The 17,962-nt window shown below is 40.6% G+C and overlaps 1 protein-coding gene across 1 annotated transcript in view; it reads left to right on the top strand.

Moving 5' to 3' along the window:
- Window positions 1-17,962, top strand: part of camsap1b (calmodulin regulated spectrin-associated protein 1b) — a 43,106-nt gene that overhangs the window by 5,787 nt on the left and 19,357 nt on the right. Inside the window, exons 3-5 of the mRNA XM_079814794.1 lie at window positions 1,370-1,632; window positions 15,906-16,067; window positions 16,404-16,484. Of these exons, the coding sequence (XP_079670920.1) occupies window positions 1,370-1,632; window positions 15,906-16,067; window positions 16,404-16,484 (506 nt within the window). The remainder of the gene's footprint in view (window positions 1-1,369; window positions 1,633-15,905; window positions 16,068-16,403; window positions 16,485-17,962) is intronic.

Below are 17,962 nucleotides of genomic sequence, written 5' to 3'. Positions count from 1 at the left end.
AAAATGCTCATGAAGTGACGAGATGAGGTTCATGCATTCATGTCCTCGTATATTGAGCCGGCAGAGGCTGAAAAACACTGCAAGTTTCAGTGTGTGTGTGTGTGTGTGTGTGTGTGAGGTAAATGAAACCCGCACGTCTGCGCCATTCATTCACACAGAGACATACAGAGACAAGCAGGATTCATATTTGTCATATTTAAATGTCTTTTTGTGGCTTAATATTCACAGACGCTAGTATATATCATGACTTGATTTAAGTGTACTGACCTACGTTTTATTTATTCATCAAAACTTTGACAAATTCCGTGGCATTCTGCGTTATGCAGTAAATTCCGTATGACTGGATTCCGTCTGCGTTTTCCACATGAATCATTATGAAAGTTATGTAGTCAAGAGTAGTGAGCAAATTATTATTATTTTGTTGTTTGATTGACATTAAAACGCAGACAGCAGCGCTGCAGGAATATGACATTGTAATCTTGGATTTTGCAACAGACATACAGCTCAGTGCCTTCACCCAGTTAATTAATAAACCGAAATGATTAACAAAAGCCGATATGCCGATGGTTGTAAATTGATCAAAAATTGGCTGATAAATATCGGCCTGATACATTGGTGCATCTCTATTAATATGGTCAATAATTTTTAAATTAATGTTACAGGGCCTAGGGTAGACTCTTTACACTATACATTCGTAAAAAAGCCTAACAAAATAAAAAAGCCTAACAAATTGTAAGTAGGTATCACTGTGCACATTAATGCAATGCTAAGATCATTCTCCTGCCATAATATACATGTCTTGTGTTGTATTAAAACACAAGACATGCTCACTGTTATTTACCAGTCTTTAAACAACCCTTGCATGTGGCAGACGGACTGGTCTGGAACAAAGCAGACCGCTCCACGTGGTTCATCAGAGGGGGCAGGTGTGTGTGCATAAATGCATGATGGATGATTGGACCCATTGCTTTCACATTTAATGATATGGTTCTCCTGGGGGATACCGGTGCAGAGGGCGTGGAAGTATTTTTGGTTGGTGTGGATGGAGAAATGGCTGCCCAGACTTAGGCCAGACATGTCTTTTCTTGCCTGTGTTTGAACCTCATGGTTGGAGCCGGACCCCAGCTGCCACAGCACATCTGTGTCTGCACAGGAGATCGCGTGATGAGAGTAGGGCCCTATGACTTGCTTTTCACACCATCACGCTATTAACTGGCACATAGTGCCGTAGATGGCAACAAAGCAAGGGGTTCGCTGGCAGATTGCATCTGATAGAAACATAGAAACTGTAGTGACAATAACCGTCCAGAGTATTTCATCAGAAGTTTAATTTGTTTATTTCCTAATTTATTGTTTCTCTTCCTGTCAGATCACATCCCAGAGGACCTGCAAGACCCTTTCTACACAGATCAGTATGACCAGGAACACATTAAGCCCCCAGTGATCCGGTTACTGCTGTCCTGTGAGCTGTACTGTCGCGTGTGCGCCCTCATTCTCAAAGGAGACCAGGTGGCCTCTCTGCAGTCCCACCAGTCAGTCATCCAGGCCTTGTCTCGCAAAGGCATCTATGTCATGGAGGCCGATGACACGCCTGTCACAGACTCAGATCTGACCTGCCAACCAATCAAAATGGTGCGTTGCATTCAAAATGTATTAGGTCATTTTGTATCTTTGGATGCATTTGAATATTGTACTAATACAATTTTTGCAGCATGTTGAATGTACAACTTGTGAGTGTGTGTGTGTGTGTGTATGTGTGTGTATATGTGTTTGTGTATATTTTATATACATGATGTACATTTATAAATGAATATAATATAAATGTTACATTAAAATGTATATTCATTAATGTACATCAAATATATACATATTTGAAAAAAGATTATAGTGTGTTCCCTGGTAGAAATGCTGCCTGTCTATAATAAATAGTCAAATATTCTAGTGGTGCAATGGATCACACAACTTCAGATAATGATACAGTTTTTGAGTCACAGATCAGATCATTTTTCAGATCAGCAAAAAACAAACAATAAATATAACTTGGTGGGTGGGAAAATGTCACTTTGCTTTCCATTTATTACTCGAAGCTCACTTTAAGTACTTCAATACCACAGCAAAATCTACTTACCTAATTAATAAAGTTCAAACATATTTGGCCATTAAAGACAAGTGAACAATCATTAATAAAATAAGAACAAATACACTGATAAATACAATAGAGCAAAGTTACAAATAAAGTAAGCTCTAACAGTAGTATTCAGCTAAAGAAATGTAATAATTACATGTAAAATAACACTCTGGTTCACTGTATAAATTAAAAATAGATTAATCTTTAAGGCTGTTTTGTTGTTTGATTCATATTAATGACATGGACAGCAGCGGGTATTTATAGGCTGCTGTCACTTTAAGACATTCAGATATTCCAAAAGATGACACAGTCAGAATCATTAAGAGTCTAATGAACTGATGAGGAGTAGAAATAAACAATTGCAACATAATAAAATGTTAAGTGAAGTTAGTTTGACCTTCCATGGCACTTTGAAATGGAACTTTGTCAAAATGATAAGGTTCCAGGTGCTTATATAATATAAATAAAATGCATCGTATATCATATGTAAACAAGTAATTGTTAACCAGGCTATTATTTTAGTGCAGTTATGTTATCAAATAACTATGCCTGTGTGGATGATACCACAAAAGAGCATTTAAATAAATAAACCTCACGAAGGTGCATGCCGTGGGACCCCGCTTAACCGGTTCACACTTCAACCCTCCCCATGTTAAAACCATAACTATGCCCTTGGTTTAATCACCTCAAAAACAGCAAAGTTATGCCTTGTTGCTGTGCAAGATAATGTAACGATTCAGTAGCAAGGTTCATTTATTAATAAAAGTTGTGTTGACAACAACTTTCTGTGCTATTAAATGTTTCTGTGTAGTGTGTGCACAGTGCAATTTCCCCCATCTGTGTGTGCAAAAGTCACAGCCAGGGTGTTTGATTTTGTTAGTCAAAAGAGCCCTACCCCCATATTTCTGATATTCTGCTGCCAATATATGGCAGGGGTCCCGTATGGACCTCTGTACTCAGCCCCAGGTCAAAAGAGCCCATCCCCAGCTCTCCATTGTATTCTGCTGCCAATATGTGGCTCGGTAATATTACTTGGGGTTTGCTAGGGTGTTTAGGTGGTTTATATGTAGAAGAGAAAGAAAAGACCCATATTACCCTGTTTTAGAGCTGCAACTAACGATTATTTTTTCTGACGACTAATCTAACGATTATTTTTTCGATTAGTCGACTAATCTAACGATTATTTTTCCGGATTAATCTTATAATTATTTTTTTACTGATTATTGTATTTCAAAGAGGGTAGTGAATTTGTATATTATTTTAACATGGGTAGTGTACATAGTATGCCATTTTATAATGAAATATATGAACACAAGAAGCTTTTTAAACATAATATATAATGATACTAGAGTAGGCCTAATTAGGAAAAGTTGTTTACTATAGTAGTTGAGTATGATTTACTTATTGATTTGTGTCAATAGTAAACGAAAATGCACTTGTCTGCAAAAGGTTCACATACAGGAGCTTTCAGCATAGTCGTCAAAACTAGTCGTGTATTTTGAAGATACATGTGCATAAACAACGACTAAAGCTGCCAGAAGTTTTTGCCCAAACTTCAAAGACACATTTAAATGATTAAAGCTAGAGGCATATCTTAACTTTAATGTTACTTTAATCATGCAAACTACCTATATACAGCATGTTATTATGCATATGTGTTTGGGACAGAGGGGAACCAGGTCGCATTAACAGGAGATATATGCAGCCCATAATAAATAAAAGCACGAGACGTACTGGGGTCGGAGAAGAACCCCGGAAAATGTGACCGTCTGTTGCAATACACGCGCCACGGTTCAGCTGCGCGAGAGAACCATGGAGAGAACACTGGCAGCAGGGTTGCCAGGTTTTCACAACAAAACCCACCCATTCGTTACTCAAAACTAGCCCTAAACAAGCCCAATCGCGTTTTGGGGAGGTTCTCTGGTAAACATCGCGTTCGGGGGGTTAAATATGTGTGTTTTTTTTGCGGGGCTGCCTGCTAAAATTCTCATTCCCGGGGCTAAATATCACATAGTTGGGATCGCTTCAACCCGCGGACATGAGAGACAGCCCGCGGCAACAGTGTAGAAGTAGCCCAATTCCGCGGAAAAAAACGGGACTTGGCAACACTGATTGGCAATGTGAAAGCTCCCGCTCTCCACGCGCACAGCTCCTGCTCTGCCACCGCGCGCAGTGTGAAACCGGCATTAGCACAGTTTTATTCGGCTTCTGTTTAAAGTACTCCCACACTTTTGAATGTCGCGGTCTGGCTTTATATGATAAATGATCATTTTCACTATGCCCGGGAGCAGAAGCTGCCATTATTCTAGATCTTCTGTTCCATTCTAGAACGTAAATAATGTGCCTGTCGACTACGACGTCGACGCGTCGTTGCAGCCCTACCCTGTTTTGATTTATAATTCTTATAAAGAAGTAAAAGCATGATTTGAAGCATTATTCGCATCCATAGCACACACACCAGCATTTTGTCTGGATGAAGGAACGATAATCATGATGGTTGCCTTGGCAAGCACTAATTACAGTCCAGGACCAGACAAAGAAAAAACAAATGTGATATGGAAACTGTGGTTTGTAGAGATCTTCCTGTTGTAGATATCTCTGCACTGACAGGAGAAAGCTGCTATTGTTGGCATATCCAGTGGGTTTTTCCCTTCATGTATAACCACTACAATCGCCTGTCCAAACAATTAGTGCGATCAGTGCTTAAGCTAAAGTTACACAGAGCGGAGTGGATTTCATTGATTCACAGCTGTATTTTTTTTTTTTTTGCCAGTGATGTGCTTTCTCCAGTCAAGGGCAATCACTGATGTTGGTGAATCAGCATTGTACACTCAACCGTGCTTTTATCACTTCAAATTCAAATCTTTGTGGTAGAGCCCACACCCTGTACAGAGCCTAATACAGTCTGATCCACACAAACCTGTTAGACTAAACAGAATGGCTTTGTGAGGTGTGTACTGTGTAGGCACAGCTTGATGACTTCAAGAGGTGTAGGTGTCATTGGTTTGCTTTGAACCGGTGTTATAGCATCAGTGGTACATACGTGGCATCAAGTTGTCAGAGTGAAGTACCATAACTAGTAAAAGTCACAACAGGGATTTACAAACTTCTTGATACGAAGTGCTATTTTTAATCTGGTTTAATTTACTATGCGCCATGTGAATGATTTGTGTATATACTACTAAAAAAACATGTTTACTATTATATTTAGTTGACACCTGGCATAAATACAACTGTTTCGAAGTCCCAGAGCAGCCTCTTTATGCTCTTCTACATCTCGTGACATGAAGGTTTAGTGGATTTCTGCCTGACCACTAAATTTGGTTGACCACTAAATCCTGTTGCATAACTTGACACATTGGCAAAGATTGCACCAATACTAAATTTCTCAGCCTATACGATAGCTGATTATTCAGAATGATATCGGCCGATACTGGTACTTTGGTTTATCTTATGGGGGAAAAAAAATCTCTCTCAAATAATGCTGCAAACTATACAGATAACCCTCTCATTTGGTACACTATAATATTGGGTGGAATTAACAAAATAGGTATTGTATACAACTCAGTTGCACAAATAAGGTAGTTTTCATAAGCACTTCATGGCAAATGTATTCAAACATACAATTAACAGTAAATTAGCTCTTCTATTGTAGTTATAGCTAACTAACAAACTGTGAACATCGGATTATTTATTGATGTCTTTTCGCGGTTGAAACTGAGTGATTACATGAGACATGATATTTCGGTAAGTTGTACTGTATCTTTAAACATACCTTCTGATGTTCATGCATGTTTTTTCGAGGTGTAACTTTACTAGTGGAAGAAAAGACTCCGTGCTGCCGCTTGAACTGAGGCGCTACAGCGATCTGTCACGTCACATTTAAGAGCGCAAGACAGAATTTATTGTTTGAATTTCGTGATAAAATTAAGTAACAAAGCACAGAGCTATTTGCGATTATTGGATGAGAGGCGCACTACAAACAATGTTTAGTGCAACCCTGGCATGAACTATGGGTGATTCATAGGGTTATATAGAGCCTGCTTTTATGTAGCTATTTTGTACTCTTAATGCGTTAATTGTCACGTTAACTTGCCCTAAATTCAACACAGGAGATTTTCTTCACACGCGGTATGAGTTGCAGTCGGACACGTTTTTCCGCACCCTTTTGATTAACAGAATATAATCTGCCCTGATCATCGGCTGTTTTTAAACAATCGGCCTATAGACGATAGTGAAAATAATTGCTTTTATTGTCCGATACTGATTATTGGTATCGGTGCATCTCTATTGGAATGGGATACTAATGTCTTGCTTACTGCACTACTGCACTATACATTACATTTCAAAGTTTGAGGGTCAGTAAGTTTTTATTTTTATTTGAAAGAAATTCACACTTTTATTCTTTAAGCAATGCATTAAATTGATCCAAAGGGAGAGTAAAGACTTTTAAAGTGTTACAAAATTCTATTTCAAATAAATGTTGTTTTTTAACTTAACTATTTATCAAAGATTCCTGTAAAAAAGTATCATGGTTTCCAAAAAATATTAAGCAGCAAAACTATTTTCAACTTGGAGCAGCAAATAAATGCAATACATTTTTGATCAAATAAATGCAGCATTGGTGAGCATACGATACTTCTTTCAAACACATTAAATAATGTTACAGACTCCAGTAGTGTATGTTTTAATTATTGCTGTTATTTAGCATTTTTAATTGCTGTCAAATATCTTAAAGGGTTAGTTCACCCAAAAATGAAAATTATGTCATTAATGGATCACCCTCATGTCGTTCCACACCCGTAAGATCTCCGTTCATCTTCGGAACACAGTTTGAGATATTTTAGATTTAGTCAGAGAGCTTTCTGTCCCTCCATTGAAAATGTATGTACGGTATACTGTCCATGTCCAGAAAGGGAACAAAAACATAATCAAAGTAGTCCATCAGTGGGTTAGTTAGAATATTTTGAAGCATCGAAAATACATTTTGGTCCAAAAATAACAAAAACTACAACTTTATTCAGCATTGTCTTCTCTTCCGGTCTGTTGTCAATCCGCGTTCACGACTCCGCAGTGACGCTGCTGACGTGTTATCTGGTGCGCCCGAGCTTCCTCAGACACACGTCAGCAGCGTCACTGCGGAGTATTTTCGATGCTTCAAAAAATTCTAACTAACCCACTGATGTCACATGGACTACTTTGATGATGTTTTTGTTCCCTTTCTGGACATGGACAGTATACCGTACATACATTTGCAATGGAGGGACAGAAAGCTCTCGGACTAAATCTAAAATATCTTAAACTGTGTTCCGAAGATGAACGGAGATCTTACGGGTGTGGAACAACATGAGGGTGAGTCATTAATGACATAATTTTCATTTTTGGGTGAACTAACCCTTTAACTCTTGGTTGTCTGATCAAATAATGAGATTTAAAAAATCACGGCTGATTCAGTCAATTTGACAGTATTTCATTGTGGGACACAGTGTGCTCTGGTTATACGGCACATATTGGCAAATGTAGTTGGTCATCTTGGTATGTCATGCAAATTGCATAATGTAGATGGTACAAGTAGTGTGATGGGTGCTTTTCTGGTTTAGTACAACGTTTATCCAAAGCCCATCACACGCCAATCTACTGGTTTATACTTGTCAGCCGTCTGACATGAGTATCTGAGAAAAAGACTCGCTGACACTATTGGCTTGAGTCACGGATCAGTCTGCTGAGATTGTGCTGACGTGTGCTGCGAGCCCGTATGAACAAGTCAGTGGTTGACTGCTGTTGGGGTTGCCATGGTAACTGGATGGGCTTTGTTCATAGTCTCAAACTAAGACTGAATGTTCAAGTGCTTGGTGTATTTTGTAATGCGTTATTCAAATCACGAGGTAGTGTACAAAGTTGTTGCAGCATGAGGAATGTTACATATTTACATTTCATGACAAATGCGAAATATTATGTTACCTACTTCATCTTGACTGTACTTTATTTTGGCAGATTATCTGGGCTCTGTTTTTGTTAGCAAGAGAAGTATGACCTTCTTTGGGCTAAATAAGAGATTATATCCACAAAGCTTTGTGCACATCTTTTTCTTAGTCTGTGGAAAAGCAGCAACCCTTAAAGGGGACCATTTTAAACATTCACTTTTAAATGGTGTTTGAACATACATGTGTGTTGGCAGTGTGTGTACACAACCACCTTATAATGGTAAAAATCCACCCACTCCTTATTTTCAATTAATCTCCATAAATCATAAGCAGTGTCTCGTAATAAGCCTTTTGTAGTTTCTATGTAATGTGATGTCACATTGCACAGGCCCCGCCCACGACTGTTGACTGCCCTATTAGCATAGACGGAGCATTTAACAGCAGCATACAAGAAATGTATTCTTATCTTATTTTTGGGGGAGTTTTGCCTTTATTATGACAGGACAGTTAGTTGACAGGAAGCGGAGAGAGAGAGCGAGAGAGAGAGGAGGGCGGGCTCTGGAAAGGTCCACGAGCCGGGACTCAAACTCGGGACGCCCAAAGCGCAACTATGCTATGACGGCACGCTGCCCACGAGGCTGACAATGTATTCTTATTAAAGCTACTAAAGTTATTTATCAAGAGCAGTGAGTGATTTTCTGTTTTTCTTTTGTTGTTTGATTCATATTAACAAGCATACTTCGCACTTGGTACTGTATATTGCACTGTTTTCACTTTACTACACCGATCTAATATACACATGCAATTTCTTTACTTACTGTTTGCGTTCACAGACATAACCGACTGTGTTTATGTGAACTTTGTGTGCTTTTGACATGACCATGTGTGTATTTTACAGTTAAAGCGCAATAAGATGTGACGAGAACTTGGTTTAATACTCACGGGACACGCTGTCAACAGCCAGCTTTATGTGTGCATGCTTCGGATGTGTGTGCTCAGAAAACCATATATCAGAAGTTTAGACTGATATGGCTTTAAAACGCATGCAGATTATAAACTTTCATGATGATGAAGAACTGCAATGTTACGAGAGTGTGACCGCGATAGAGATGATAATCAAAACCAGACTAGGGATGCACCGCATCCAGATTTTTGGGGTTCGGCCGAATACCGAATCCACTGGTTAAGATTCGGCTGAATCCGAAACCGAATACCGAATCCTACTGCCGTCCTCAGTCCATTATCACAGTAAACACATTAATGAAGTAAACAACGTCCACAGCAGTGTAGGGATGCTATTGACCGTTTAACCGTTAACCAAAAGTAAGAACTTTGACCGATTAATACTATCAGTTAAATGGTTTAAATGTTTTTAACGCTTTTTTGTTTGGCTTTTTTGATGCATAAGAAATATGCTGTATAGCGTTATTTGTTCACTCACGGAGCGCGTCGACATGTGCAACCACAAACCAAGCAATGGAAAAGCTTACTGTGTGGGACCATTTGACAGAAAAATACAGCAGTGGTACAAGCTCCTGACTGGTGGAAAGCAAATGAAAGGGGCTTCCCGAGGCTGGCCACTCTAGCGAGGCGTTCTCTCTGTATTCCCAGGACATCAGTACCATCTGAAGCCTTGTTTAAGGCTTTTAATAGTGTGGTTTTGGTCAAGATTTTAATAAAGTAAACATTGTCGCGTATGTTCTTCTCACCGCTGTTTCCTGATGGTTTATAGAAAAATTTTGTATAAAAAAAAAAGTCGTCGTCTGTCGTTTCAAAGAACCGCACAACGGAGAGCGCAGGAGGCGTGCGCGCTGTGGAGATAGAAGGATTGAGAGGTTGTTTTCTGCCGCGGGTTTAACTGTCAACAGGCTGCACTCCAGACTAACCCACATCACTTAGACATGTTTCTTAAAAAAAAAACTAAAAACATACAAGGTGTGGATTGAGGTAGCCTAGGCCTCCTATTTTTATTTGACAAAAAAAAAAAAACGAATTCCGGTTCTTCAAAGCTTCAAACGGATTCAGTGTATTTTCGTTTTGTCATCTTAATTTGGTAATTATTTAAAGGTCCCGTTTTTCGTGTTTTTTTGAAGCTTTGATTGTGTTTACAGTGTGCAATATAACATGTGTTCATGTTTCGCGTGTAAAAAAACAAAGTATTTTTCACACAATTTACTTATCTGTATACTGCTGTTTTCACTGTCCTCAAAATGGCTTGAAAGATTTCCCTGTTCTATGAAGTCCCTCCTTCAGAAACACGTAACGAGTTCTGATTGTGCCAGCGGTTCCCGCGTTTTATTTCAACAGCAGCTTAGCGCATGCAGAGCGCACGTTACCGGAAAGGTCACGCCTCTTACCATAACGGGGATGCATGCGCTCAATGATCTCTAAGTACAGCGTCCCTGGGAAAGCCAAACAAAGGTGACTTGACTCCGGGATGAAAATAACAGCGTCTCGACGACATGGCAACAAACAAACTATACGAACGCAACACTTCCTATTCTCCACGCGGGAGCAACTAGACCACGCCCCCTTTTTCGCGTGTTCTTGTGGGCGGAGGTTAGTCGGCTCTAGGTTAGTCTGCTCTACTGACGTAATTAAAGCAGGAAATACCAGGATGTAGTCCTAACCAGCCGTTCGCTGTAGGCTTTGAAAGGGAACTTCTGTTAAATAAAATATCTCGCTTGGCATTGAACTTCGAGCTTTATAATTTTACAGGTATTATAAATGCTCTAACAGCAACATTACACACTAACTAAAGTTTGAAAAATGGGATCACGAAGAACAGGACCTTTTAAGTGAAAAATATTTAGTGTAGGCCTATTTATTTTATTATTTTTATTTATATTTTATCTGATCTGAATGCGGCTGTTTGCTAGCCTGGTTTTACCAGACTCTCGTACATTTCATTTGTACATAGTCTGGCCACTCTCCATTGACAAGCGTTTACTTCCTTGAAGGCGGGCACTCTGTTGAAGTTTAAAACTATTGGATCTGCCAAGAGTCACTGGATCTGCCTAACCAATCACTAACGTTTGGTCGTGACGTATGTCACGCGCCGTTCGCCCTACTGTACACCACCTCAGTGTCAGTGATAAAACCTCGTGCATTCGGGTTGTTATTTATTCACGGTGGAGAGGAGAGTTTTGTGATCGGAACGCGCTGCTCTCGTGGTGCATATCTCGTGCAATCATAACATGATTGTATGCTGTCAATAAAATGTCATATGCTTGGTATGATAAGAATAAATGCTGCCGTGAATAACAGCCCAATTCAAATGTTTACATGCTTTTCTTCTTTTATTTTTTGAGCGGTGATGAAATATTTTGCTCTTGTAAACACTTGCCAGTATTTAAAGAAATACAAGTCTAGAAATGCAAATTACAGCTCACGCAACCTTACAGTGCTCTGTAAGGGTCTATAAAGGATATAAACAGTGAGTTTTGAAGTTATATATTCTTGAAAACTCAGAGATGTGGATTCGGACAGCAATTACATTACCACACGACCTTGGTGTTTGTCAAAAGCAGTCGATAATTCAGCCTGGGTTTTTCTCGCGGGTGGTGGGAGACGGACGGCTTCAGCAACTCCTTCACCACTAACGGAGCGAGCTGAAAAATACTTTTCCCGGACCACAACATCAGCAGTACAGCAGTGATTGTTCTTGCTCCGTGTAACGGGAGTTCGTTTGTTCAGGGAAGAAGGAGGCGGGAACCGGCGAACGTTTAACAACTTTTAATCAAAAAATAAACACAAAATGAAAGTAAAAGCGGCAGCCCCTCACGGACGACTGCCGCGCACAAACATAACAAAACACATCTTAAAATCCAGGCCTGGTCCTCTCTCGTCCTTCACCGGTGTCGCTCGTCCTTATATGCCTCCGTGCTCCCTCATGAGAGGACTCGAGACCGGTGTGTCTCAATCACGCACACCGATCTCGCTCGCTCGCTCGTCCACCTCGCCACACTCCGGTTTTAACTTCTGGACATTCGTCAGCGCTGCCACACACTCGCATCTTTCACCGCCACCATTACTGAACTACAACTCAAACTAGCGCACGACATCAACGTCATCGCTCTCAGCCACTCCCTCTGTTCGCTGATTGGACCGGTAAAAAATTGTTCGGGGGAAAACCTAAGCATACACCGCAGTCCCAGACGTAGTACTGAAGGAAAATGAAAATTGAGCAGAAGTACGTAGGAGGGCGGAGCCAGGCTAGCTGTTTGCACGGTAAAATAAAATACATTTTGGCTGCTGTCTGTAGATTCCTTCATGCACAACTCATATTCTTTCGGATGTTTCATACGCAAATGTCTTAACAGCGGCTGTTGTTTAGGGTCCTTGCCACCACGAGACAAAATCGACATTGCAAATTGAACATGTAGCTCGACTTGAATCGCCTTTTGACTTAAAGTAGCTACTGCCACGTTTTCTGTTCATGAGTTTCATTTTCACTTTCAACGGCGGCGTCATTACGTTCAACCAGCGGGGCGCGCATAGTGCAAGCGGGTTCGGTTCTGTGGAAAAAAATTCTGAGGTTCGGCAGAAACCGAACCCTGTCAAAAAACCCAATATTCGGCCGAATCCGAACCCGAATCCTGCATTCGGTGCGTCCCTAAACCAAACAGATGTTTTAGGCCCAATCCCAATTCTATTTTATACCCCTTCGCCTTCCCCTACCCCTACACCTACCTGTTCCCCTTGCCCCTTGAAACAGAGTGCCAAGGTGTAGGGGTGAAAATATTCCCCTAAGAAATGGGACACCACTACTATACCATTACACGTCATACCCCGTTTAATTTATTATAATGTCCTGTGACATTTAACCAGTATGAACAGCAATGAAGTGCGTAGGCTATATCTCATAGAAATCAGGCGCGAGCACGTTTAACAAATTACTCACTCCCAACAGAGTTTTGCGGCGTATTTGGACTTAATAAAATGCAGCTCGTTTTCAGTTCAAAAACATATGAGCCAGAGTTTCCTAAGATGATACAGAATGATACAGAACATACAAGACTAGTGAAGCCGCTTTTCCATTGGACCAAACTGTTCTCTTTGTTTATTAACCGTTCCATTCCGTGCTGATCCGAGCCGACCGGTACGAATATGGTTTCGTTTTCTACTTTGGTGCTGCGATAATGTTCATACATTATACTTCAAGTTAGTCGTTGCCTTGGTAACGTGAGAGTTTACAGACGATATGTGATGTAAATATCGACTGCGTTATGAAGGATGACCAGATATATATTTTTAAACTATTATTAATATGTGTTCAAATCACCCAAATAGTGCGTTTAGCAAGCTACGGAGAAACGGGCAGCCAGGCGACACACAAGTGATCGATCCCGAGTGGCAACACGCACACATTCTATGCAGCACGGTAGTCGGTGGAGTGAAACTCCTCTTACCCCTTCGTTCGAAGTGTGGTCCTGAAAAATCTTTGTTTGAAGGGCTATCTGGCCCTTCCCCTTACCCCTACCACTCCAGCCAAAAAAGAATCGAGACACCCCTACCCCTTCACGTGAACGCGCAAAACGAAGGGGTAGGGGAAAGAGAAGGGCTAAGGGGTAGAAATGGGATTGGGCCTTACGCCGCATTCACACGGGGCTTCGGCGTCAACGCTTGATGGAGGGCGTGGCTGAAGCTTGGTGCCTGACGCGACCGTCATAGTGACAACAGCTAATCTGCCGCTTGGACCACAACACAACACAAAAAAGCGCCTTTTTTGACAGCTAGTCTGTGAGATTATTTTGTGTATGAAAACTAATCACTTTAATATTTGATTCCTCATTTGGCTGGGGGATAGCGCCTATTTGAACCACACATGATATGATATGCTGCTGTCATTCAATGATAAACAGAGTACACGGACGGAATACAAGCATGATACATTCCAGATTCTCCAACCGTCTCTGCCACCTCCTTCCAGGCCTGGTCTCTCCAGTTTGTGTCCCGGTATGTAAATAATGATTGGTAGTAAAGGACCGGGTGATTATCCACCGCAATTATTAGCTTTTCCTCCATTTTAGATCGTTCTTTACTCTTCATTCACTCTTCATTCACCGGTGTTTTAAACGAACGCGATTGGCTAGCGTCTGCTCTAGGATATTTGCATAGGGTGATCTGATTGGATGACGCCTGCGTTGGCGCTTGAAAAGTTGAGAAATCTTCAACTTTTGCCGCTTGCAACGCGAGTGAAGCGCCGCGACGGAACCCACAATTCAGTTCGGCAACGCATGACGTCACCCATTCAAAGTAAACGAGAAGCGTTGACGCCGACGCCCCGTGTGAATGCGGCGTTAGTTTTTGGCAGAGTATCCAAGGCACGAGATGTACAGGCTTCACCCTCTTCTGGAAAGCGGGGCAGGAAGCAGCAGCTCATTTGTATTTAAAGATACATGCATGAAAACAACATGTTTGTCCTTCCATTCATAAATGGGCATTTACAACATGGTATAATAAATTATCTGTGGGGTATTTTGAGCTGAAACTTCACAGACATTCTGGGGACTCCTGAGACTTATTTTAAATCTTGTAAAAAGGGGAATAATAGGTCCCCTTTAAATATATGGATTATAGGGTTAAGAGTATAGGGATGTTTCTTTTACTAGGTTATAAAGTCCTGTGAAAAATATAAAATTTTACTTACCATATGCATTATATTTATTATAAATTATATATAAAAAATTTTTTTTCATGATGCATGTTATTAACTGGTTAACTGTTAACGGACGGCAAAAATGTTGACCGATTGATACTATCAGTTAAACAGTTTGAAAAGTGATTTTTAAAGTATTTTTTCAAGAAATGTTAATATGTTTGCTGAATAGTTAAAAAATACTCTACACAAATAAAATTACGTAGAGTATGTACGCAAGTCGCATTTTATCATTACATTCAGAAATGACGTAAAATGCCGGTAAATAAAGCAAAAATGTTTACAAACACTTGTTATTTTTAATTTTTGCAGACACTTAGGCCGGTTTCACACCGCATGCGTTAGCAGAGCGTATTTTTTCCGGCGCCCATGTTAACATATTAGAGCATTCACACCGCACGCTGAGACGGTGCTGCAGCGCATTACAGGTGCAGAGCAGACTGTCAGTGCCGCGAACGTTTCACCACTGATTCTATTTTTGCTCCGCTGCTCACGCTGAATTAAAGCCACAGTGCATTGTTCTTGATCAAAATTGACATGATTAACATGAAAAATAACAAATTTCACCATGAAATCATGTAGTGAAGTGCTCCGTGTGTTTCACAAGCACCATATGACATCCAGCGCAGTGAAAAAATAAAATAAAATACACGAAAATGCAAACGTTTTTAAATGTCAAAGGCCCGTTTAAGTGATTAAAACTAGAGGCATATCTTAACTTCAAGGTTACTTTTATCATGTAAACAACCTATATACAGCGTGTTATATGCATATGTGTTTGGGACAGAGGGGAACACGGTCGCATTTGCAGCAGATATATGCTGCCCATCATAAATCAAAGCACGAGACAGACAGGGGTCGGAGGAGAACACCGGAAAAGGTGACAGAATGGACAAATATTTGTCTGTATTTGCAATACATACGCCACGGTTCAGCTGCACACGACAAGCGCTGGCAGTGTAAAAGCACAACGGGCTCCCGCTCTAAATCTAATCCCGATCTAATTCTAATTTAACAATCTTGTCGGTTAATGGTTAACAACCTTCGTTTGTTGGTTAATGAAAAAAAAGAACATTCCTAATAGTACTACATTTACAAATGTTCTTTATGCGGTCATTAAATTTATGGTGAAAAAGGGCAAAATGAAAGCGCAGTTGTGAGACACTTCTTTCTCCTCTGTTTTGTGGCACAGAGTTCTCACATCCCCATGATTGATGCTTTGATGATGGCCTACACTGTGGAGATGATCAGCATTGAGAAGGTTGTGACATGCGTGAAGCGTTTCTCCACGTTCAGTGCCTCCAAGGAGCTCCCCTTTGACCTTGAGGATGCTATGGTCTTCTGGATCAACAAGGTGTGTGTGTGGTTTTTTTTTGACGGGTGTGGCCCTTTCAAGTCATGTTTGTAATGGAACTATCTTTGATATATCAGATTAACTTGCTTTTTAACTGAATACAGTTTAAATGGAGAAGGTTATGGTTGAATAGACATATTGTGTGTTACATGTACTACTAGCGTACCTGCATTTGTCTAGTCCTGTAGGGGGCCTTTCAGTGCTTGGCCAGATCATGTCCATTCATGCCAGCACGGGGACGTCTGCCAGCACTTTTAAAAGAAGGCTGTAAAAACTTCAGCTGTTTATTATGAATTCTTTTATATGTATTCTAGTAATCCCTTCTTTGTGCTGCAGGTGAACCTAAAAATGAGGGAGATCACAGAGATGGAGCACAAATCAAAACAGCATCTGCTGGAATCTCCAAGTCATCAGAAGGTACCAGACATCCCAGCACAAGTGTTTCACTCATACATTGTAAAACTCTAATTCTCAGGCGCTGTTTAGACCTGGTTTTAACATCTGGAATCCATTCACAAGTGAACATTGTTAAAGACAAGTGTAAACAGGGTTGTACGTGTCTAGAAAACATTATTCAAACTGCATTGGAGGAAATGTGAGGGGGAAAGTGTTCTTTGTTTGGTTTGGTTTTGTAAATGATTACAATGTATTTTCTCCCCATATAATGTTGCCCTTGTCTCTGATTTCAAATGTTCACTCACTTGAGATGTTTTTGAGACACAATCAACTGACCACTTGTTCGGATCAAACGCAACGGTTGTTAATACCAGGTGTAAACAGGACCTTAGGTGTGAACTGAAATGGCAAGACTCATCTGAATAGATAATACTAATGTAACAACAATAGCCTTGTGGAAATAATCTAATATCTTCAGTGGCATCACTCCTTCTGTTTCTCCTCTAACCTCATAGCAGGGTCACATCTGTCTGCTCTTTTCTTCCCTGACTTTACATCCTCTCTGCTCCTCTTCCCGTCTCTTTCCCTCTAACCTCCTCCCTCGCTACTGGGATAGTCTCCCTCAAAATGGTATTGGAAACTAGTACCTGTAAGTTGGCTGTGAGTGCTTCCTCTCCACTGCACGCATAGTATGTGTCAGTCCCGACGTACGCCATCACCACTCAAGCCACGCTTTTATCTAATCAGTGCACACTGGGAGACGCTGCTTTCCAGTGGCTTACACTGTAATCACACAAAATGATCTGCCTTTCACCCTTTGAGCACATGCAGTTATGAGCTAACACATGCCGCTGAGCGTACTTGTACGTGTGTGTGTGTGTGTGTGTGTGTGTGTGTGTGTGTGTGTGTGTGTGTGTGTGTGTGTGTGTGTGTGTGTGAGAGAGAGAGAGAGAGCGAGCGAGCGAGAGAGAGGGAGTCTGTGTGTTGGAGTCTCTAACTTCAGCTTTCGTCTTCTCATCTTTTGCAGTCATTTCCATCTTTTTTTTGCCTATTTCTTGTTCTGTCTAGTCTCTCGGCTGTGTCTGTCCTTCAGCCTGATCTTATGTTTATATCTGCCCATTGCATGCTGGATCTTGTGGGGGTTTCATTAATGGCACAGAGATCCTCCATGTCTCCATTCTTCTGCCTTAACCTTTAGATCTGTCTAGCTTTCACGGTGTCCTGTCCGAAACCTAGACATTTGAATACATTTACAAGATTACGATTATGGCTGGCTGTGATTTAATGTGTAGATGCTTTTGTGTAGTGGTCGACTAATATATTGCCCTGGTTAATATATAAGCCGATATCTCTTGACATTGGCTGATACATTTCTTTTTCCTGTGTGGTTGTTAATGGGGTAGTTCACCCAAAAATGAAAATTATCCCATAATTTACTCACCCTCAAGCCATCCTAGGTGTAAATGAAATTCTTCTTTCAGGCGAATACAATCAGAGTT

This window comes from Gobio gobio, assembly GCF_949357685.1.
Source record: "Gobio gobio genome assembly, chromosome: 4".
NCBI classification, from domain to species: Eukaryota; Metazoa; Chordata; class Actinopteri; order Cypriniformes; family Gobionidae; genus Gobio; species Gobio gobio.
This window is presented reverse-complemented; position numbering and strand designations above follow the sequence as displayed.